Source organism: Natator depressus, chromosome 2 (genome assembly GCF_965152275.1).
Source record: "Natator depressus isolate rNatDep1 chromosome 2, rNatDep2.hap1, whole genome shotgun sequence".
Taxonomy (NCBI): Eukaryota; Metazoa; Chordata; order Testudines; family Cheloniidae; genus Natator; species Natator depressus.
In genome coordinates, this window is record NC_134235.1 from 150,676,954 (window position 1) to 150,692,972 (window position 16,019).

Genomic DNA, 16,019 nt, shown 5'->3' on the forward strand with positions numbered 1-16,019 from the left:
AAGTGTGCCAGGCGTTAATTACCTCCTGCTATAAAGGAATGTGATTCTGAGCAACGTGCGGGAAATAGTGGATAGCTTTGCAGCAATGAGATTTCCTAACTGTGGTGGGGCAATGAATGTCACGCATATCCCAATTTTGGCCCCAGACCATCTTGTGACGGAGTACATCAACAGAAAAGGCTACTTCTCTATGGAATCACAGGTGCTGGTGGATCACCAGGGTCGTTTCACTGACATCAGTGTGGTGGTCAGGGAAGGTGCATGACATATGCATCTTCAGGAACAGTGGCTTGTATAGAAAGCTGTATGCAGGGACTTTCTTTCCAGACCAGAAGCGGAAATGCCCATAGTGATCCTGGGGGACCCACCTACCCCTTACTCCCGTGGCTCATGACACCATACACCAAAAACCTTGACAGCAGCAAGGAGCACTTCAACAACAGGCTCAGCAGGTGCAGAATGACCACACAATGTGCATTTGGAAGATTAAAGGGTCGCTGGCACTGCCTTTTTGGCAGGTTAGACCGCAGTGAGGAAAATATTCCCTTGGTCATAGCAGTCTGCTGTGCTCTGCATAACATTTGTGAGTAAAGGAGGAAAAGTTTCCCAAGGGGTGGATCATTTAGGTCGATAGCCTGGTAGCTGATTTTGAGCAGCCAAACACCAGGGCTACTAGAGGGGCTGAACGGGATGCTATATGAAGCAGCATTTTGATAATGAGCCCCAGTAATTAGTCTTTCTGTAATAAACTGAGCCAGGCATTCTTTACTTGCCACCTTGGATGGCCCCTGTAATAATTCCTGCCTGAGCGTTAACTGTAGCCTGCAAATATGCCAATTGCAACTGTGTATGCATTTCTGTTCCATCCACCTCTGTAGGTCACAAATAATCACTGTCTTTGTAAGACAAAATTTTTATTAAACAGCAATACACAGATGAACATTTCTTACAAGGGACACAAGGATCTCACAGCTGCATGTCAGTCCAGTTGTCATTATGGAAAATGTCCCTAGGGATGGAGTGCAAGGAGTACTGCGAAGGGCTGGGAACGTGAGGGGAGGAGGGGCAAGGAAGGCAGTTCTGTATGGGCTGCAGGAGGAGTTGAGCACACATGCATTCTACCTGCAGCACAATCAGGGACCACAGCATCTCTGTTTGGTCCTGCATGAGCTTTATTACTTGCTCCTGAGCCTGTCTCCTCTCCTGGCTATCCATTTCTAGTTTCTCGTTTATGGTCTCTCTCCACGCTCTGTGATCGCTCTTGGCCTGATCTGAAGATTGCAGCAATTCACGAAACATGTCCTCCTTACTCCTCCTCATTCGCCCCCTTATCTGACGGAGGCACTTCACCAGGATGTAGGAGCTGGCCCCCAAGAGCATATCTACAGAAGCAAAAGAAACAGTATTGTGTGTGCATTCAGTTTTGAATCTTAAAAGTTATGCACCTCTTTCTCACTTTCCCTTGGCAAGCATGCAGCATGGCCAGAGCACTAAACACAGTTAGATTGGCCTGGTGGGACTGGGGGTGGGGATTGCAAAATGAGACAAAGGGTCTGGGTGGTTTGAGAAGGGGATCAATACAAGCACCTGGGGACATTATTCTGAATACTAGCACCGTTTTCCACAGATGGTGGTGATCAAACCTGAAATCACACTACTGAGGGTAACTGATGATCCAAGGATGCATCTCCTGCATGTGTGTGGCTTCAGATCGGGTCCATATGCTGCTCGCCCGTGTGCTGCTTTGGTTACTCCAGAAGTAATTGCCGATTGGCACGGCAAAGTTTCCTACAACGGGGAAGAAAGAAAACATCTCTGAGAAGGAACCTTCGGCAGATGATTTCAGACTATTTGCAAGAAAGTTTCCTAGAAATTTCTATGGAGAATTCCTGGGAGATCTTGGTGTGCATTAACAAACTTTTCCGCTGGGCCCCCACTGCATAGCTGCACAGGGGAATGCGAAGCAGATGCAAAAAGTACCTAGTGTTGTTAATGTAGATCCCTTGTCCCACGTGCACCATGTAACAAAATCAAGGATACCTCTACCTCATGTAGCCATGCAGTATCAAAGCATAATGAGTACTTAATGGAGCTCCCCTCTCCTGCTTCTGGAATGCCAGAGATGGACTGCTGGGACTGGCTAGACCACTCCAGAGTCAAAATGAGATCCTGGCTTGCCATGTCACCGGCTGAGCCTGTCACCTGTCCCACATCCTCTTCCAACTCGACCTCATTGTCCACCACTTTGTCCTTGAGATTGACTCTGCTGGCCATTGCCTTCAGTTCCCCTGAAGTATCCATGGGGCTTTTGGTAGTGGAGGTGGGGTCATCACTGAGGATGGCATGCAGCTCTTTGTAGAAGTGGCATGTTTTTGGCATCGTACCAGAGTGATGGTTGCCTTTCCTTGCCTTCTGGTATGCCTCCTCAGCTCTGTGATCTTAGCATGGCACTGCTGCGTGTCCCTTTCATGTCCCTTCTCATCCATGCCATGAGCAATCTGCTTGTAGGTTCAAAGTTCCTATAGTTGGATAGGCACTGCGACTGCACATCCTCCTCTCCCCACACCCAATAGACCCAGCAACTCCGGTGTACTCTATGCGGAAGCCTATTTGCTGCAGAAAGCCAGCATGGTCAACTGAGAAGATGCGATGTGAGCTGTCCACAGTGAGCAAGCAGGAAGTGGAATTTCAAAAATTCCCAGGGCTTTAAGAGGGTAGGAGCACCTATCTGTGTACCTGGATGCAGAGCAGAGGAGTAGAAACTGCTTAACAGAGTGGTCATGATGGGCATTGTGGGAGACCTCTTGGAGGCGACATAAACAAACACAGTGTCTACACTGGCACTGTGTCACTCTAACTTTGTTGCAGAAAGCTCTATGGCGCTCACCAGAGTGGTTTTATTTTGTTGGTGTAGCACAGGGGTAGGCAACCTATGGCACGTGTGCCAAAGGCGGAACATGAGCTGATTTTCAGTGGCACTCACGCTGCCCGGGTCCTGGCCACCAGTCTGGGGGGGCTCTGCATTTAATTTAATTTTAAATGAAGCTTCTCAAACATTTTAAAAGCCTTATTTACTTTACATAAACCAATAGTTTAGTTATATATTATAGACGTATAGAAAGAGACCTTCTAAAAACGTTAAAAATGTATTACTGGCATGCGAAACCTTAAATTAGAGTGAATAAATGAAGACTTGGCACACGACTTCTGAAAGGTTACCAACCCCTGGTGTAGCAAAAGAGTTATATCAATCGGAGGAGCATTGTAGTGTGTACACCTTCACTGTTTTGTCGACGAAACCTGACTTTTGTCGACAAAACTGTATAGCGTAGACAAGGCCTTAATCTTAAAGATATGATATTGCTAAGGTAAAAAACAAGCGGGAAATCAACAACTACAGCAACGATAATTACAATAATGACAAAACCCCAAACATTTTATACATCATAACAAAGAAAAACTGGCACCGTAAAATCATTTAAAAATAAAGATTTTGTGCCAAAAATATCTTATTTATTTAGAATTCAGAACCAAAGGCAAACTGTAATCTAATAAAAGCCCAATGAATGCCAACAAAACTAACAAACAGTTTCCAAACCATATTCATATATTTTTGATCAGCTGCAGACATAGCAAACATAAAACCATATAAAAACCCAGCACCAGTACTGAAACAATATTTTAGCTGGAGTGCACTGAAACTGCTATCAGTGGTTTCCCAAGGAATTGAAATTAGGGGGGTGTTTGAATTTATGGCGGGGGGTGTCAGGGCTGATGAGGGGTGAGACTGTGAGGGTGAAGGTGGGCTGTATGGCACCATAGTAAAAACTGAAAAATGTTTTATGACCATTTTATTAAATTTAACTCAAGTTTAAAAAAAAAATCACACAAATTAAAGTTGGCTACTCAAGCCTTCTATGAAGCACTACATCTACATCCTTCTTGGTTTCTTGTTATAATTTTGCACAACTCAGTTAATTAACTTCTTGAATGCAATGCGGTCATCTCTGGTGGCTTCTTGTGTGTCTGGTACTTCCATTCCTTCAATTGATATGCTCATTAGTTCACTCATATGATCAGGCAGAAGGCAACTTCTTTCATAACACAAAATTCTATTCAATGATGAAAAAGAACGCTCAACTGTAGCTGTTGTGACTGGGAGTAGCAAGAGATGAATTCCTACTTCTTTCATCCCAGGAAACATAGCACAAAGATTGGGTTGAGCCACTAGCGATGATAAAAAATAAGTTGAAGTCAAATCTTCATTCATTCGTCGTATGATATTCCACTCTGTGTTCAAATTCTCTATTCTGTCCTGATCCCACGGCAGCCCCATTGCTGGTAGTGCCTCACTCCACTCAACTGTCTGTGTTTTCTAGGACAGGCATCTGTAAAAGCTACATAGAGGTTGAGTAGAATCTAGAAGTCGCTGTTGTAGATTTTTAAGAATCAAGTCTATGTACTTTTTCAGTTGTCTTAAACACTTCTTGTCCTCTTCACTTAAGGATTCAATATAAATGCCTTCATTAGTCAACTTCCGGACTGAAGTCTTTGCTTCTTCCAGTACTTTTTCAATGGACAGCTCTCTGATTGATCCAAATGTAGCTTCTATTACTGGACAAAGATCTACTACTGTTGTAGCAGATGCCTGGATGGCATTGTTTAACGGCCTGAGAGAGAATGGCAATAGTCTTCTCTGAACATAGTAGCAAAAGTAATCCACCAGCCTCACTACTTGGATCCATCCCATCTTGGTAGATACTTTCCAAAGCCAGTAATAATGGCTGAAGTAATTTTAAGACAACAGCCAAGGATCGCTCATGAGAAAGCCAGAGGGTTTTCCCAGGTTGGACTAATATGAACTTCAGTCCCAGTGTATCTTCTATATTTTTCAAGCTATTCAGTCTTTTTGGACTCTTGCTGAAAAAAGAATATAATGAAGACATTAAATTTATAGCTTTTGAAATGTCTTTTGAAGATTCTGCAGCTACTACTACTGCTAGTTGGAGCAGATGGCCTCTGCAGTGTGTACAGGAGAGACTAGGGTGACACTTTTCTCTGAGCAAAGCTTGTGCTCCACCATGTCTTCCAGAGAAGTTTGCAGCTCCATCAAATGCACAAGCAGCCATCTGTTTGGGGTCCAATTGACCAGCATTTAACTCTTCTAAGATGTGGGTTGTCACAGATGCAGCTGATGTGTCTTCTATAACTTGAACATCTAGAAATGCATTTACTGGCCTACCACTGACATCAAGATAACGTACACAATAACTTAATACTCGATGCCCATTTGCATCGGTGCATTCATCAGCCATGTATGCAATTTTTTAAATCGTATTTTAAACATCCTCCATGGGGGGTGCTTTTCATCTGCCGCCTGGTTTGTGGGCATTTGGGGTTCACATTTTCAAAGTTTTCTCTACAGCCACTGGGGCTAGAAGAGCCCGGCCTGCGAACAGGAAAGCTGAGGTGCTCCTCACCGGGAGCAGGACCTTTAACACAAACACCAGAGACACACCGGATGAGCGGTGCTGAATCCCGCCCGCGGCCCCAGGAAATGCCCTGACTCTCAGTAACCGTCAACAGCCCCACGGCCCCCCGCGTCCGAGGCTGCCCGGAGCCGCGCACAGGCGGGGCGGTGTGGCGGGCGCCCAGCCCAGCCCAGCCCAGCCCCCGGCGGAGGGCGAGAAGGAGAATCCGATTCCCGCTGCAGGGGGATTCCGGTCCGGAGTTTCCACCCCCCATCCCCAGACCCGACCCCCTCACGCAGCGCGCAAGGGCCGAGGCGCATGCGCCCTGCAGTTCTCTCGCGGCGGTGGGCCGAAGAGCCGCAGCCGGGGCGCGGGGTGAGTGCCGGCGGCGGCAGACACGGCGCTTGGGGCCCGCGGAGGAAGCGCCTGGGCGGGATGAGGGCTGCTCTCCCCGCCCCCCGCTCGCGCTTCCAACGGGGGGAGCCGTCCCGGCCGGTCCCGTCTCCGCGGGGGCGGCCTCGCCTCCTGCCGCGCGCGGAGCTCGGAGTCGCGGGCCAGGCAGTTGGGACCGCGCCCGACCGGGCCGAGAACAGCCCGGGGCTCGCTCCGCGGGTGGCTGTCCCGGCTTGGCCCGGACCCCGGAGCGGGGGTCGGCCCCGGCGGCTCCGCGGCAGCGATTAGGGAGCGGAGGAGGCTGCTGCTGCTGCGGGGCCTGCAGCTCCGGCGGGAAGCGGCGATGAGCCCCGGGGACCCTTCCGGGGCGGCGCGGGGGGGGGGCGCTGTTTCGCGCTCCCCTCTCACTTGGCCTGTAGTCAGCGGTGCCTGCAGCGCGGCGGGGCGGCCGCTGACAGTTTAAATGTTGATGCTGCGGGTGGAAATGTGTCAGAGGAGAGAGCTGATCCTAGGAAGTTCTGCACAATTCGCAGTGAGTGAGAGCTCCTATTGGTGCCACTTCGATGGCTTTTAAGAAAATACCACCACTTCTTTCTTTGCTCAAAGCGGGGTGGGGATGGCAATCCATGTTGCTCATAGTGTGGCCTTGCAGCAGCAGGAAAATGGGGAACCACTCCCCATCTCCTGTGTTTGCATTGTCTCCTAGTGTGATGGGTCCTCGGAGTACAACCTTGAGTTGGGATTGCTATGCCCCCTTAACTCTCCATCCTGGGCTGTCTCTCATGATGCTTGACTAATGACAGTAGCAAACCTCTCCAGGTGCTGTTAACACTTAGCCACCAGGATGCGAGATACACCCAGATAAGTTAAATGAATGCTGTGCAAGCCACTCATGAGCTATACAGAGGGAAACACCAGCAAATCCCCCCCCACCCCGATCCTGCACCCCAGAAATGTACTGTCTAACATTGCTCAGGACCTTCTCAGTAATTAATTCACGACTTCATCAAAGGATAATGGACATGCACCAGCTAATGTAATGTCAGCAAATTCCGCAACCACTTTAGACAAACTCACTGGTAAGGATAAAACATTAAAAGAAGTTTATCAACTGCTGAAAGATAGATTTTAAGTGATTATAAGTGGTAGGCATATAGGACAAAGATGGTTACAAAAGAAATAAAAGCAAAATTGCAGTCTAAATTCTAAACTTTATCAGACTAAGCAAGAGTTGAATCAAACAGCTTTTCTCACGCCCACTGGATGTTGCAGTCATACTACAGTTCTTAATACACAGGCTGAATTTCCTTTGCAGCCTGGGACCAGTCTCCTTAGTTTGAAGACTTTCTTTCCAGCGTTCTTGTTGCTGGTCGGTGCCTCATGATGGTCGCTTAATGCCTGTTTGGGTATGGCTCACCTCCTTTGTTGTCATTGACAGGCTAGCAGTGGGCATCTCCCAAACTCACAACATATTTGAATAACAAAATATAGCAAAATCTCATAACTTCATACACAATATTGATATACATAGGGTGGATTTGATTTAAATCAAATTGATCTAAATCATGATTTAAATCACTAATCAGGAAGACTTGATTTAATCATGGATTTCTACATAAAAGTGCATTCTTGGTGGTGGTTATAACCTTAATACATAGTCTTCACAACTCAGAGATAGATATAGACTTCATTTTTAGAAGGTACGCACTATATATTTTTAAAGTGATTTATTTTGAAAACTTTTCAGATTAGTTTTACAGCTATATCAGAAAATGAATGATTGTTTGATTATTTCATTTAACAAAGGTAATTGAAACAGTTCACCTCCCAATAACTTCAAAAATATCTATCTCCAGTTCAATAGGTTAATCATTAATATTTGGAGGATTTTCTTGCCATGCTGTTTTAAGAGGAGAACATCACCAGACAGACATTTAAATTGTTTTATTTAACTAAAACAGCAATGTTATGTATTCTGGATTTTTTTCTTCAACAGCAAACACATAATATTTTAACAAAACAAGCATATGAATTTTTGAATTTAGTTAAACATTCAAGTTTCTTAAAATCATGTTTGTTTTTGTTAAAATTGTTTTTAACTAAAATAGTTAAATGAATTTTTTTAAAGTAAAACAAAAATTAAATCGACTGTGTCAGCCAGGTCAACATGAGAAACTTAAAATATTGGCTTCTGCAGCTAACTGAGTTGTCTTCACCTTCATTTTCCTGTTTGTTCATAATCTAGAAAAGAAAAAGAAGCTTTCCTGCTTTTTCAGGTCCCAAACCACTTCTCAATTTAGAATGAATTAGTCCAAAGGAAGAAAATATTCTTTCTATATCAGCAGAAGAAGCTACTGCTGGTAAAAGTGAGATTATCACTTCAACGGTCTCTGAATCCAAGTGCTTAAGTGACTTCCATCAGTTCACTGGTGTGACTTCCTTTAAAACATCAGCAAACCTATATTTCTTGAATGGTTCACCCTTAGCTCTGAAGTTTATTATAGTTGGCATTATGGAGGGATGATTGCTGGATGTCCATGTCATAGCCAACTCCTCTTCTTCAGTAGTTAAGATTTGACCCTGGTACTAAGTATTGAGAATATTTGCAAGAAAACGAGCTGGAGATGGTGCTTGTCCCATTCGTTTTTTTAATGCTTGTAATTTAACTCTCATTTCTCTTTTTAAGATCTCATTCAGTTCCTTCCAGATTTCAACAGCATTAGCAATAAAACAGCAATTTCCCTGCATTTTGTTCCAGGCTACAGAAATAGGCTTCAGGGTACTCAGCATGTGTTCAACATTTCTCTTAAACCCAATGTTGAGAACTTTAGCTGTGACAGTGCCATCTATTTTTTCACGATTTTGTTCACAAACTGTCATCAGATTAGGCCAGTTCTTGATATAGTGCTCAAAACCATCCACTACTGAGTTCCATCACATGTCTTGTGGGAGAGTTAGCTTGGTTCCTCCCACTTTTTTCAGAGCAGCTGCTGCAAAGTGGGAAGTATTTTGCAATTTCAACAGTGTTATTTCTGGAAGGCACTGCATCAAATGGGACTCTCTTCACTCCTAAATAATTTCTTCTCCTTTTGGATACATTTGTAGTGTTATCTGTGACCAAGCTGCGTACCAGACGTTTGAGGTTTTTTTTCACAGTTTGTTACAGCTTTTACTGTTACTTCTTGTAAGTATTCTGCTGTGTGTGCATTTCCTGATGTATCAATTGTTTCTGTAAGGAAGACATTCCCTTCTTCTGTTGTCACACAAGCACATACAACAGGATCATTGTGGACATTGCTCCACTCATCAAGACTCAGGTTAACAATTTTACCCTCTAGATCTTTTGCACACTGCTCAATTTCTCTTTCATAAACTTTATCCAGTAATTTGCCTACAGCATCTGCTCTGCTGTGTGGACTGTATCCTGGTCTGAACCATGTTAATGAAGTGTGGGTTCTCAGTCATATGGAAAGGGGAGTTTGTTGCATAAACAAACCAGGCAATTTTTTTTATCAATTATCTCTTTTTGTAATCTGCTGGTTCTTATCAGAAATTTATCTAGGGTTGTTTCTGGATTATGGAGGTTTTTTTTTTTTCTTTTTGCTGCAGGTGCTACTATGGCTATGAGACATACATGATGTGATTGAAACACTATCATTGGCAGATAACTCTGAAACTATAGAAAATGATGGTGATCTTGAAGGTGGATAGTCTTCAGAATCCTGTATGTTGAGGATGGATTCTCCTAAACAAAATAAGTCAATGCAGTTATTTAATTATTATTACCATACTGCTCATTTAGTATTATTCATTGCATTCACTGACACTCAGTACTACTTTAAAGGTGAAGTTGTAAAAGGAAAGCCTGCCTATTTCAGCTATTTATTTTTGATCACAACTTCATCTAAAATGATAATACCATAGAGTAAAAACTATATGTTTTGCTCAAACATGAGAATTCAAGAATAGTTCAGAAGGAAGACAGGCAGTCCTTAAGAAAGAAGTATGAAATAAAAAAGTTTACCAACTTGAAGATCCTGCATGTTCAGACATGTTCAGTGCAGCTTCCTCTTGAGAAGGAACACTTCTCATGATGTTGTTTCATTCGGGCGATCAGGCCTTGCATTTCTTTGTTGCACTGCTTGCATTTTGTATGCATGTTTGTTTTACCCACAGGTAGAGGAATTTCACTGAAATATTCCCAAACTGGGGTTTTCCCTTCTAGTGAGAGAATGGTATGGTAGATCTTAAATCAATGAAAGCTACACTCAGAAAGACCTCAAGACTTCTGGAATATGCTGCTCAAACAGTTTCACTTGTGTTTCTACTGCCTGTCCCTCTCTTCTCACATTTATCTCCAGACTTCTTCTCCTTGTCCAGATTTATTCCGCCCCCAACAATCTTCTATTCATTGAACTTTTTGAAACTTTGCACTTTTAGAGAGAGGTAAGGGATTGACTGTGTGTACACAAATTTCTAGAGCGACAATAGGGTTGAGGTCTGTTATTTCTCACCTTTATATGTTTGTTTGTTTATTTTAAAACATTTTTGCTGTTAACAAGCATGTTATCTCTGGAGACACAAATCCACAGTTTGAGAACTGCAAAATTAAGCATCTCTGATGATATCTTGTAGACTGAGCACTGAGTCCCATTGGTAGATAGAAAGATTAACCTAAATAATCTATACAGAAGCCCCTGGAACCCCATACGATTGGATCCCTAATCCATGAACTATTGGAAGTCACTTACAAAACTTTTCTTAAACATTACATGAATATATTGTCTGATACTATAGAATTAGAATTTATAATTCCTATTCCATAATGAGATATCTTTGAGCTATATTGTATCTTAATTAAAACTGTTTTTAGATAGGTTTTTTCCTCAAAAAGCATTTTATCAAAAAAAATCCAATTTAAATAAAAATATTTTTTTGATTTAAAAAACAAGTATTGATTTTTTTCCACCCTGATACATAGTTTGACAGAACAATGACAAGGCATGGTTTATATGAAATATAACCATATACAAATGATGAATATGGGGTTAAAGTGTGCTACTTTGAGGTACAGTACATCACACCTAGCTTCTTGGAGAAGGTAGCTGAGGTGGCTCAGGCCCTTCTTGTCTTCCCAGGTGTCCGTAGTGGTAGGGACAGCAGTGGTTGGGATAGTAACTGACAATAATATGACCTGGTGTGCTCTGGTAGTGGATGTGGGTATGTGTGCAGCATTTTGGAGCAAGCCTCCCAGTCTAGGATGATATACTTGGGCTAGGGGGATTCATAGTTGTGCTCTAAAAATAGCTGTATAGACAACACTGTGAAGTTGTGGCTCAGGCTGGAACTCTGGCTCTGAAGACCATCCCCTGCCCTAGGCCTCAGAGCCATAACCACGATTTCACAGTGCAGTCTTTTCAGCTATTTTTGGAATAATAGTGTTAGCCCCGCTAGCCCAAGTCTGTTGACCCAAGCTGGGAGACTTACTCCAAAATGCTCTGTAGACATACGGAGGCCAGGTAGCTTCCTTACTGGCTGTAAAGGCTGTTGCTCTGCTCTCTGCTGGAGTCTGTTTGCACAATCTGGCAACTAATCTGAGTTGGTTAAATATGGTTCAGATTTTCAGGCTTTTCTTCACAACTGTACAAACCAGAAACATTTTTTTAAAATGTAATCTTAGATTCTGATATCATGTGTCTCTGGAAGCTGGGATCCTAAACACATGGCTGTTATATCTGTGCCTTAATCTGGCTCTGTCCATACATGTATCTGAAAAGGTAAAACCTGAGAAGTGTGGCAGAGCATGTGATTATAGTTTAGATGTGTGTATATTATGCCTGGTGGGTAGGGCTTGGGAGAGTGCCTCCCCCCCCCCCCCCCCCCCCCCAATTTGAGGCCTGCTCTTAATGAAACACTGATGTTCTCAAAACACAATAATTAGCCTGGAAATTCAAAGCTAAACTTCCAGGTTGCTGAAAAGAAAACACCCAAAACCCAAACATTTAAAATATGCATATACCCAGCTACTATAACAGAGGTGGGCCAGTTACGGCCCGCGGGACACTCCTGCCCGGCCCCTGAGCTCCTAACCTGGGAGGCTAGCCCACGGCCCCTCCCCTGCAGCCTCAGCTCACTGCGCCGCCGGTACAATTCTCTGGGCAGCAGGGCTGCGAGCTCCTGGGGCAGCGCAGCTGCAGAGCCCAGCCTGACCAGTGCTCTGTGCTGCCTGGTGGTGTGTCTGTAGCACCGCCAGCCACTGGTGCTCCAGCAGCGCGGTAAGGGAAGCAGGGAGTGGGGGTGTTGGATAGAGGGCAGGGGAGTTTGGGGGTGTGGTCAGGGGGTGTGGATAGGGGTCCGGGCGGTCAGAGGGCGGGAAACGGGTTGAATGGGGGCAGGGTCCTGGGGGGCCAGTCAGGAAGGAGGGGGAGATTGGATGGGGCAGGGGTCCCGGGGGGGCAGTCAGGGTACAGGGAGAAGGGGTGATTGGATGGGGTAGGGGTCCCGAGGGGGCAGTCAGGAATGAGAGGAGGGGTTGGTTGGGGTGGGGTTTCCCGGGGCGGTCAGGGAGCAGGGGGGGTGGATGGGGCAGGGTCCTGGGGGGGCCGTTAGGGAACGGGGGGGTTGGTTGGGGCATGCCTTGCAACCTCCCCTAACTGGCCCTCCATACGATTTCCGAAACCCAGTGCAGCCCTCAGGCCAAAAAGTGTCTTCCCCGCCCCGCCCCTCCCGGTACTATAACATGTTGACAGATTAAACCAGAATTCTCGTGTCTTGCATCCAACTAAAGTAATACTTTATAAATATTTTTGTAGCTTTCCTAGTCCTTTTCATCTCTTTTAAACCTCAAACATGGACACCGAACCTGAGGTAAAGAAAGAGAAGAAGCAGCATCAGCATCCTTTCTACTGCAATGTGAGTACTTCATATTATTAAGGGCCTTTGACAAAGTATAATTTTATCCATTGTTGAAGGGTTTGAGAGTAGGAACAAAATCAAAGCGTTTGGGGAAACCATTGAAAACTAGCTAGCTTTAAAATGGCTTAACATCCTTCTGGTGATTTGCCCAACTATTGCCCAGGTTCTGGAACTTCTCCTCCTCCCTTTTTTTTTTTATTTATTTGAATCACCCCTATCATATTTCTAGATGGTGCCAATACAAGGTCTTCCTGTGCAGATACTTGACTCTTTTTCTCTCTATTAAAATGATAATCCAACTCTACTAGACCAGCTATTTCTGACTATAGATGCTGTGCGTTATCTTTTTTCAGGTACAATATTTTTTTGATTCTCAAGATCAGAAGAGAGAAAAATGTTTTAAATAATGAAATAGCCTGCACAGATATTCCATTCTTTAAATTGCCACATGGGTCTGGAATCTTTGCAATCAGTTAACACCTAACTGTAGAGTCTTCCTTTGATTTGTGTGCACTGCTAGCATAGAAGCTGTCCATACCCAAATATCATTAGCTAATAGTTAAGGCTGAGAGTGCTAGTCATGCATTTCATGTGTGTCTGTGGGTAAGGGGAAAATTATGGAAGTAGTCAATGCTGTTACTCTTAACTGTCTTCATTAATGCACACCCATAAATTGGAAGTTAAGAATATTTTGAGTGTTGTATAGATCTAGCTTGGTCTTGCGATGATGCCCTGGATAAAAAAACAACCAAGGATATGTCTACACTGCAGTTGCAGATGGGATTGCTGCTCATGTATGCCTACCCAAGCTGCAAGCTTTCGTCTGCTTACCACAGATCAAAATAGACATGAAGCTGCTGTAGTGCTGAGCTTCAGTGTGGCTGTATAAGGGCACCTGGAGTCCTGGGTTTGTAATCATGTTTCTAGCCCATGCTGAAGCCATTGCTATTTTTAGGCATGCTAGGTAGATTAAAGCTAGAGCAGGTATGTCTACCTGAGCTGCAATTGCACCTCCAATTACAGTACAGTAGAATCTTGGGAATGGAGATTGTTTGTAACTCCGAAATGTTCATAATTCTGAACTAAACGTTATGGTTGGTCTTTCAAAAGTTTACAACTGAACATTGACTTAATTCAGCTTTGAAACTTTACTATGCAGAAGAAATATGCTGCTTTTAATCATCTTAATTTAAATGAAACAAACATAGAAACAGTTTCCTTATCTTGTCAAATCTTTTTTAAAACTTTCCCTTTATTTTTTAGTAGTTTACATTTAACAGAGCACTGTACGGTTTTTGTTTTTGGGTCTCTGCTGCTTGATTGCGTACTTCCAGTTCCAAATGAGATGTGTGGTTGACTGGTCAATTCGTAACTCTGCTGAACTTTGAGGTTCTACTGTATAGACGTATCCTAAGAGACAACCTTATCCATCCATAACACACACTTTCTTCTCACCAGGGACCAAAACTATAATGCTTTGTGCATATTCATATAGCAGTTGATCCAACTCTGTCCTTTGCAGCAGTAAGAAGTCCACATAAAGACATACTTACTGTGATGGGACCCCTGGGGTACAACCTGGAACAGTGGGACCACTGTGCCCCCTTAACTCTCCAGCCCGGGCTGTCTCTCATGATGCTTTGCTAGTGACAAGCAGCAAACCTCTCCAGATGCTAGGATCATTCAGTTAACAACATGCAAGGGATACACCCAGCTAAGTTGCATGAATACTCTCTAAGACACACATGAACCATATATGGAGAATCACTAGCAAATCTCCCCAGCCTTGCACCCCAGAAATGGACCGTCTTACACTACACAAGACCTTCTCTTGAACAATGTAAGCTCATTAATTAGTTCACTGCTTTGTCAAAGGATAGTGGACATGCACCAGCCTTTATAATCTGAGCAGATTCCCCAAGCATTTTAGACAAACTCACTGGTAAGGATAAGATATTAAAATAAGTTTCTTAACTACAGAAAGATAAATTTTAAGTAGTAGTTTGATTATAGTAATCAAACTAGTAGTAGTTACCTAAGAAAATAACAAGTAAACATGCATTCTAAATCCTAAACTTTCAGACTAAGCAAGATTTGAATCAAATAGCTTTTCTCACCCCATTTCATATTGAATGCAGGTTCCAGTTCTTAATATGCAGCTGAATTTCCTTCTCTGCCTGGGACCAGTCTCCTCAGTTCAAAGTTTTTATCTTCCCAGCGTTCTCGTTGTCTTCAGCATAGGCGGGGAAAGAGAGAGGTGGTCTCATGAAGTCCTACCTTGGGAGGTGGGATAGCTCAGTGGTTTGAGCATTGGCCTGCTAAACCCAGGGTTGTCAGTTCAATCCTTGAGGGGGCCGTTTAGTTGATCTGGGGCAAAAAATGGGGATTGGTCCTGCTTTGAGCAGGGGGTTGGACTAGATGATCTCCTGAGGTCCCTTCCAACCCTGATATTCTGTGATTCTATGATGCCTTCTTTTATACTCTCAATTCATGTCCCAAGGAAGATACTGGCCCAGACATGTCCTGGTGGGCCTTGCTGAGTTATAGTCATAGTCAATCCCCATTGTGTGGTGCTTGCTCAAATGTCTCATATAGAATTATAAATTTCTTGTTTACAATTCCTCTGCTGTTCAATGGCTTGTGATGGTCGCTTAACACCCATTTGTGTATGGGTCACCTCCTTTGGTGCCTCTAGAGAGCTAGCTCTGGGCGTCTTCCAGACACATAGCATACTTCAGTGTCAACCATATAGCAGAATATTATAATTCCATATACAATGATTATACGCATATTTTGACAGAACAATGAATTTCAGCATGTGACCTTTCATATGATACCTTGCAAGGCATGCTTTATATGAAATATCACAATGATATTCAAATGATGAATATGGGAGTTACAGGGTGCTACTTTGAGGTACAGTGCATCGCACACGTTCTTAATTGGACAGTCAGGATAGAGAAGACCATCCATGTGTCTGTCCATTTTAGGATTTGGAAGGTGCCTCTCTGTGTTTTCCAAGTGCTGATGTATTTAACATGCTGCCAGCATACAGATATCAGGAAATGCAGAGCTAGTGTATATCTACATGCATAAACTTCCTAATCCTAGACCATTCTCCAAATTTAAGAATTCTGGTTACATATACTGCAGACTGTTTAAAGTCCTTAAAACAGTTTTAAATGCTTAGTGCCCTCCCCTTCCCCCCCCAGAAAATATAGTTTGAAATGGATATAAACC

General features: G+C 43.7%; 2 protein-coding genes across 4 annotated transcripts in view; one reads left to right on the plus strand and one right to left on the minus strand.

The window, feature by feature from the left end:
- Positions 1-966: 966 nt before the first annotated feature.
- LOC141981882 (uncharacterized) lies at positions 967-3,099 on the minus strand. Its single transcript, XM_074943511.1, has 3 exons — positions 2,041-3,099; positions 1,644-1,788; positions 967-1,382 (listed from the first exon to the last, which is right to left on the minus strand). The coding sequence occupies exons 1-3, from the start codon at positions 2,377-2,379 to the stop codon at positions 967-969; spliced, it is 900 nt and encodes a 299-aa protein (XP_074799612.1). The 5' UTR covers positions 2,380-3,099.
- Positions 3,100-5,758: 2,659 nt separating this feature from the next.
- LOC141982780 (uncharacterized) overlaps positions 5,759-16,019 on the plus strand; it is a 62,506-nt gene continuing 52,245 nt past the window's right edge. For 2 of the 3 annotated variants that reach the window (XM_074945128.1, XM_074945130.1), the window contains exons 1-2: positions 5,759-5,846; positions 12,677-12,776. In XM_074945128.1, the coding sequence (XP_074801229.1) occupies positions 12,714-12,776 (63 nt within the window). In that variant the 5' untranslated portion in view covers positions 5,759-5,846; positions 12,677-12,713. Of the gene's footprint in view, positions 5,847-6,240; positions 6,397-12,676; positions 12,777-16,019 lie in introns of those variants that run through there. The other variant, XM_074945129.1, reaches the window with a different exon arrangement.

Excerpts from the sequence above, each read along its gene's own strand:
- LOC141981882 (XM_074943511.1), bottom strand. The coding sequence starts at position 2,379 with ATGCCAAAAACATGCCACTTCTACAAAGAGCTGCATGCCATCCTCAGT. Across the intron at positions 1,789-2,040 it reads CATGGCTACATGAGGTAGAG|GAAACTTTGCCGTGCCAATC; the intron begins GTATCCTTGATT and ends TCCCCGTTGTAG. Across the intron at positions 1,383-1,643 it reads CCTCAGTAGTGTGATTTCAG|ATATGCTCTTGGGGGCCAGC; the intron begins GTTTGATCACCA and ends TTGCTTCTGTAG.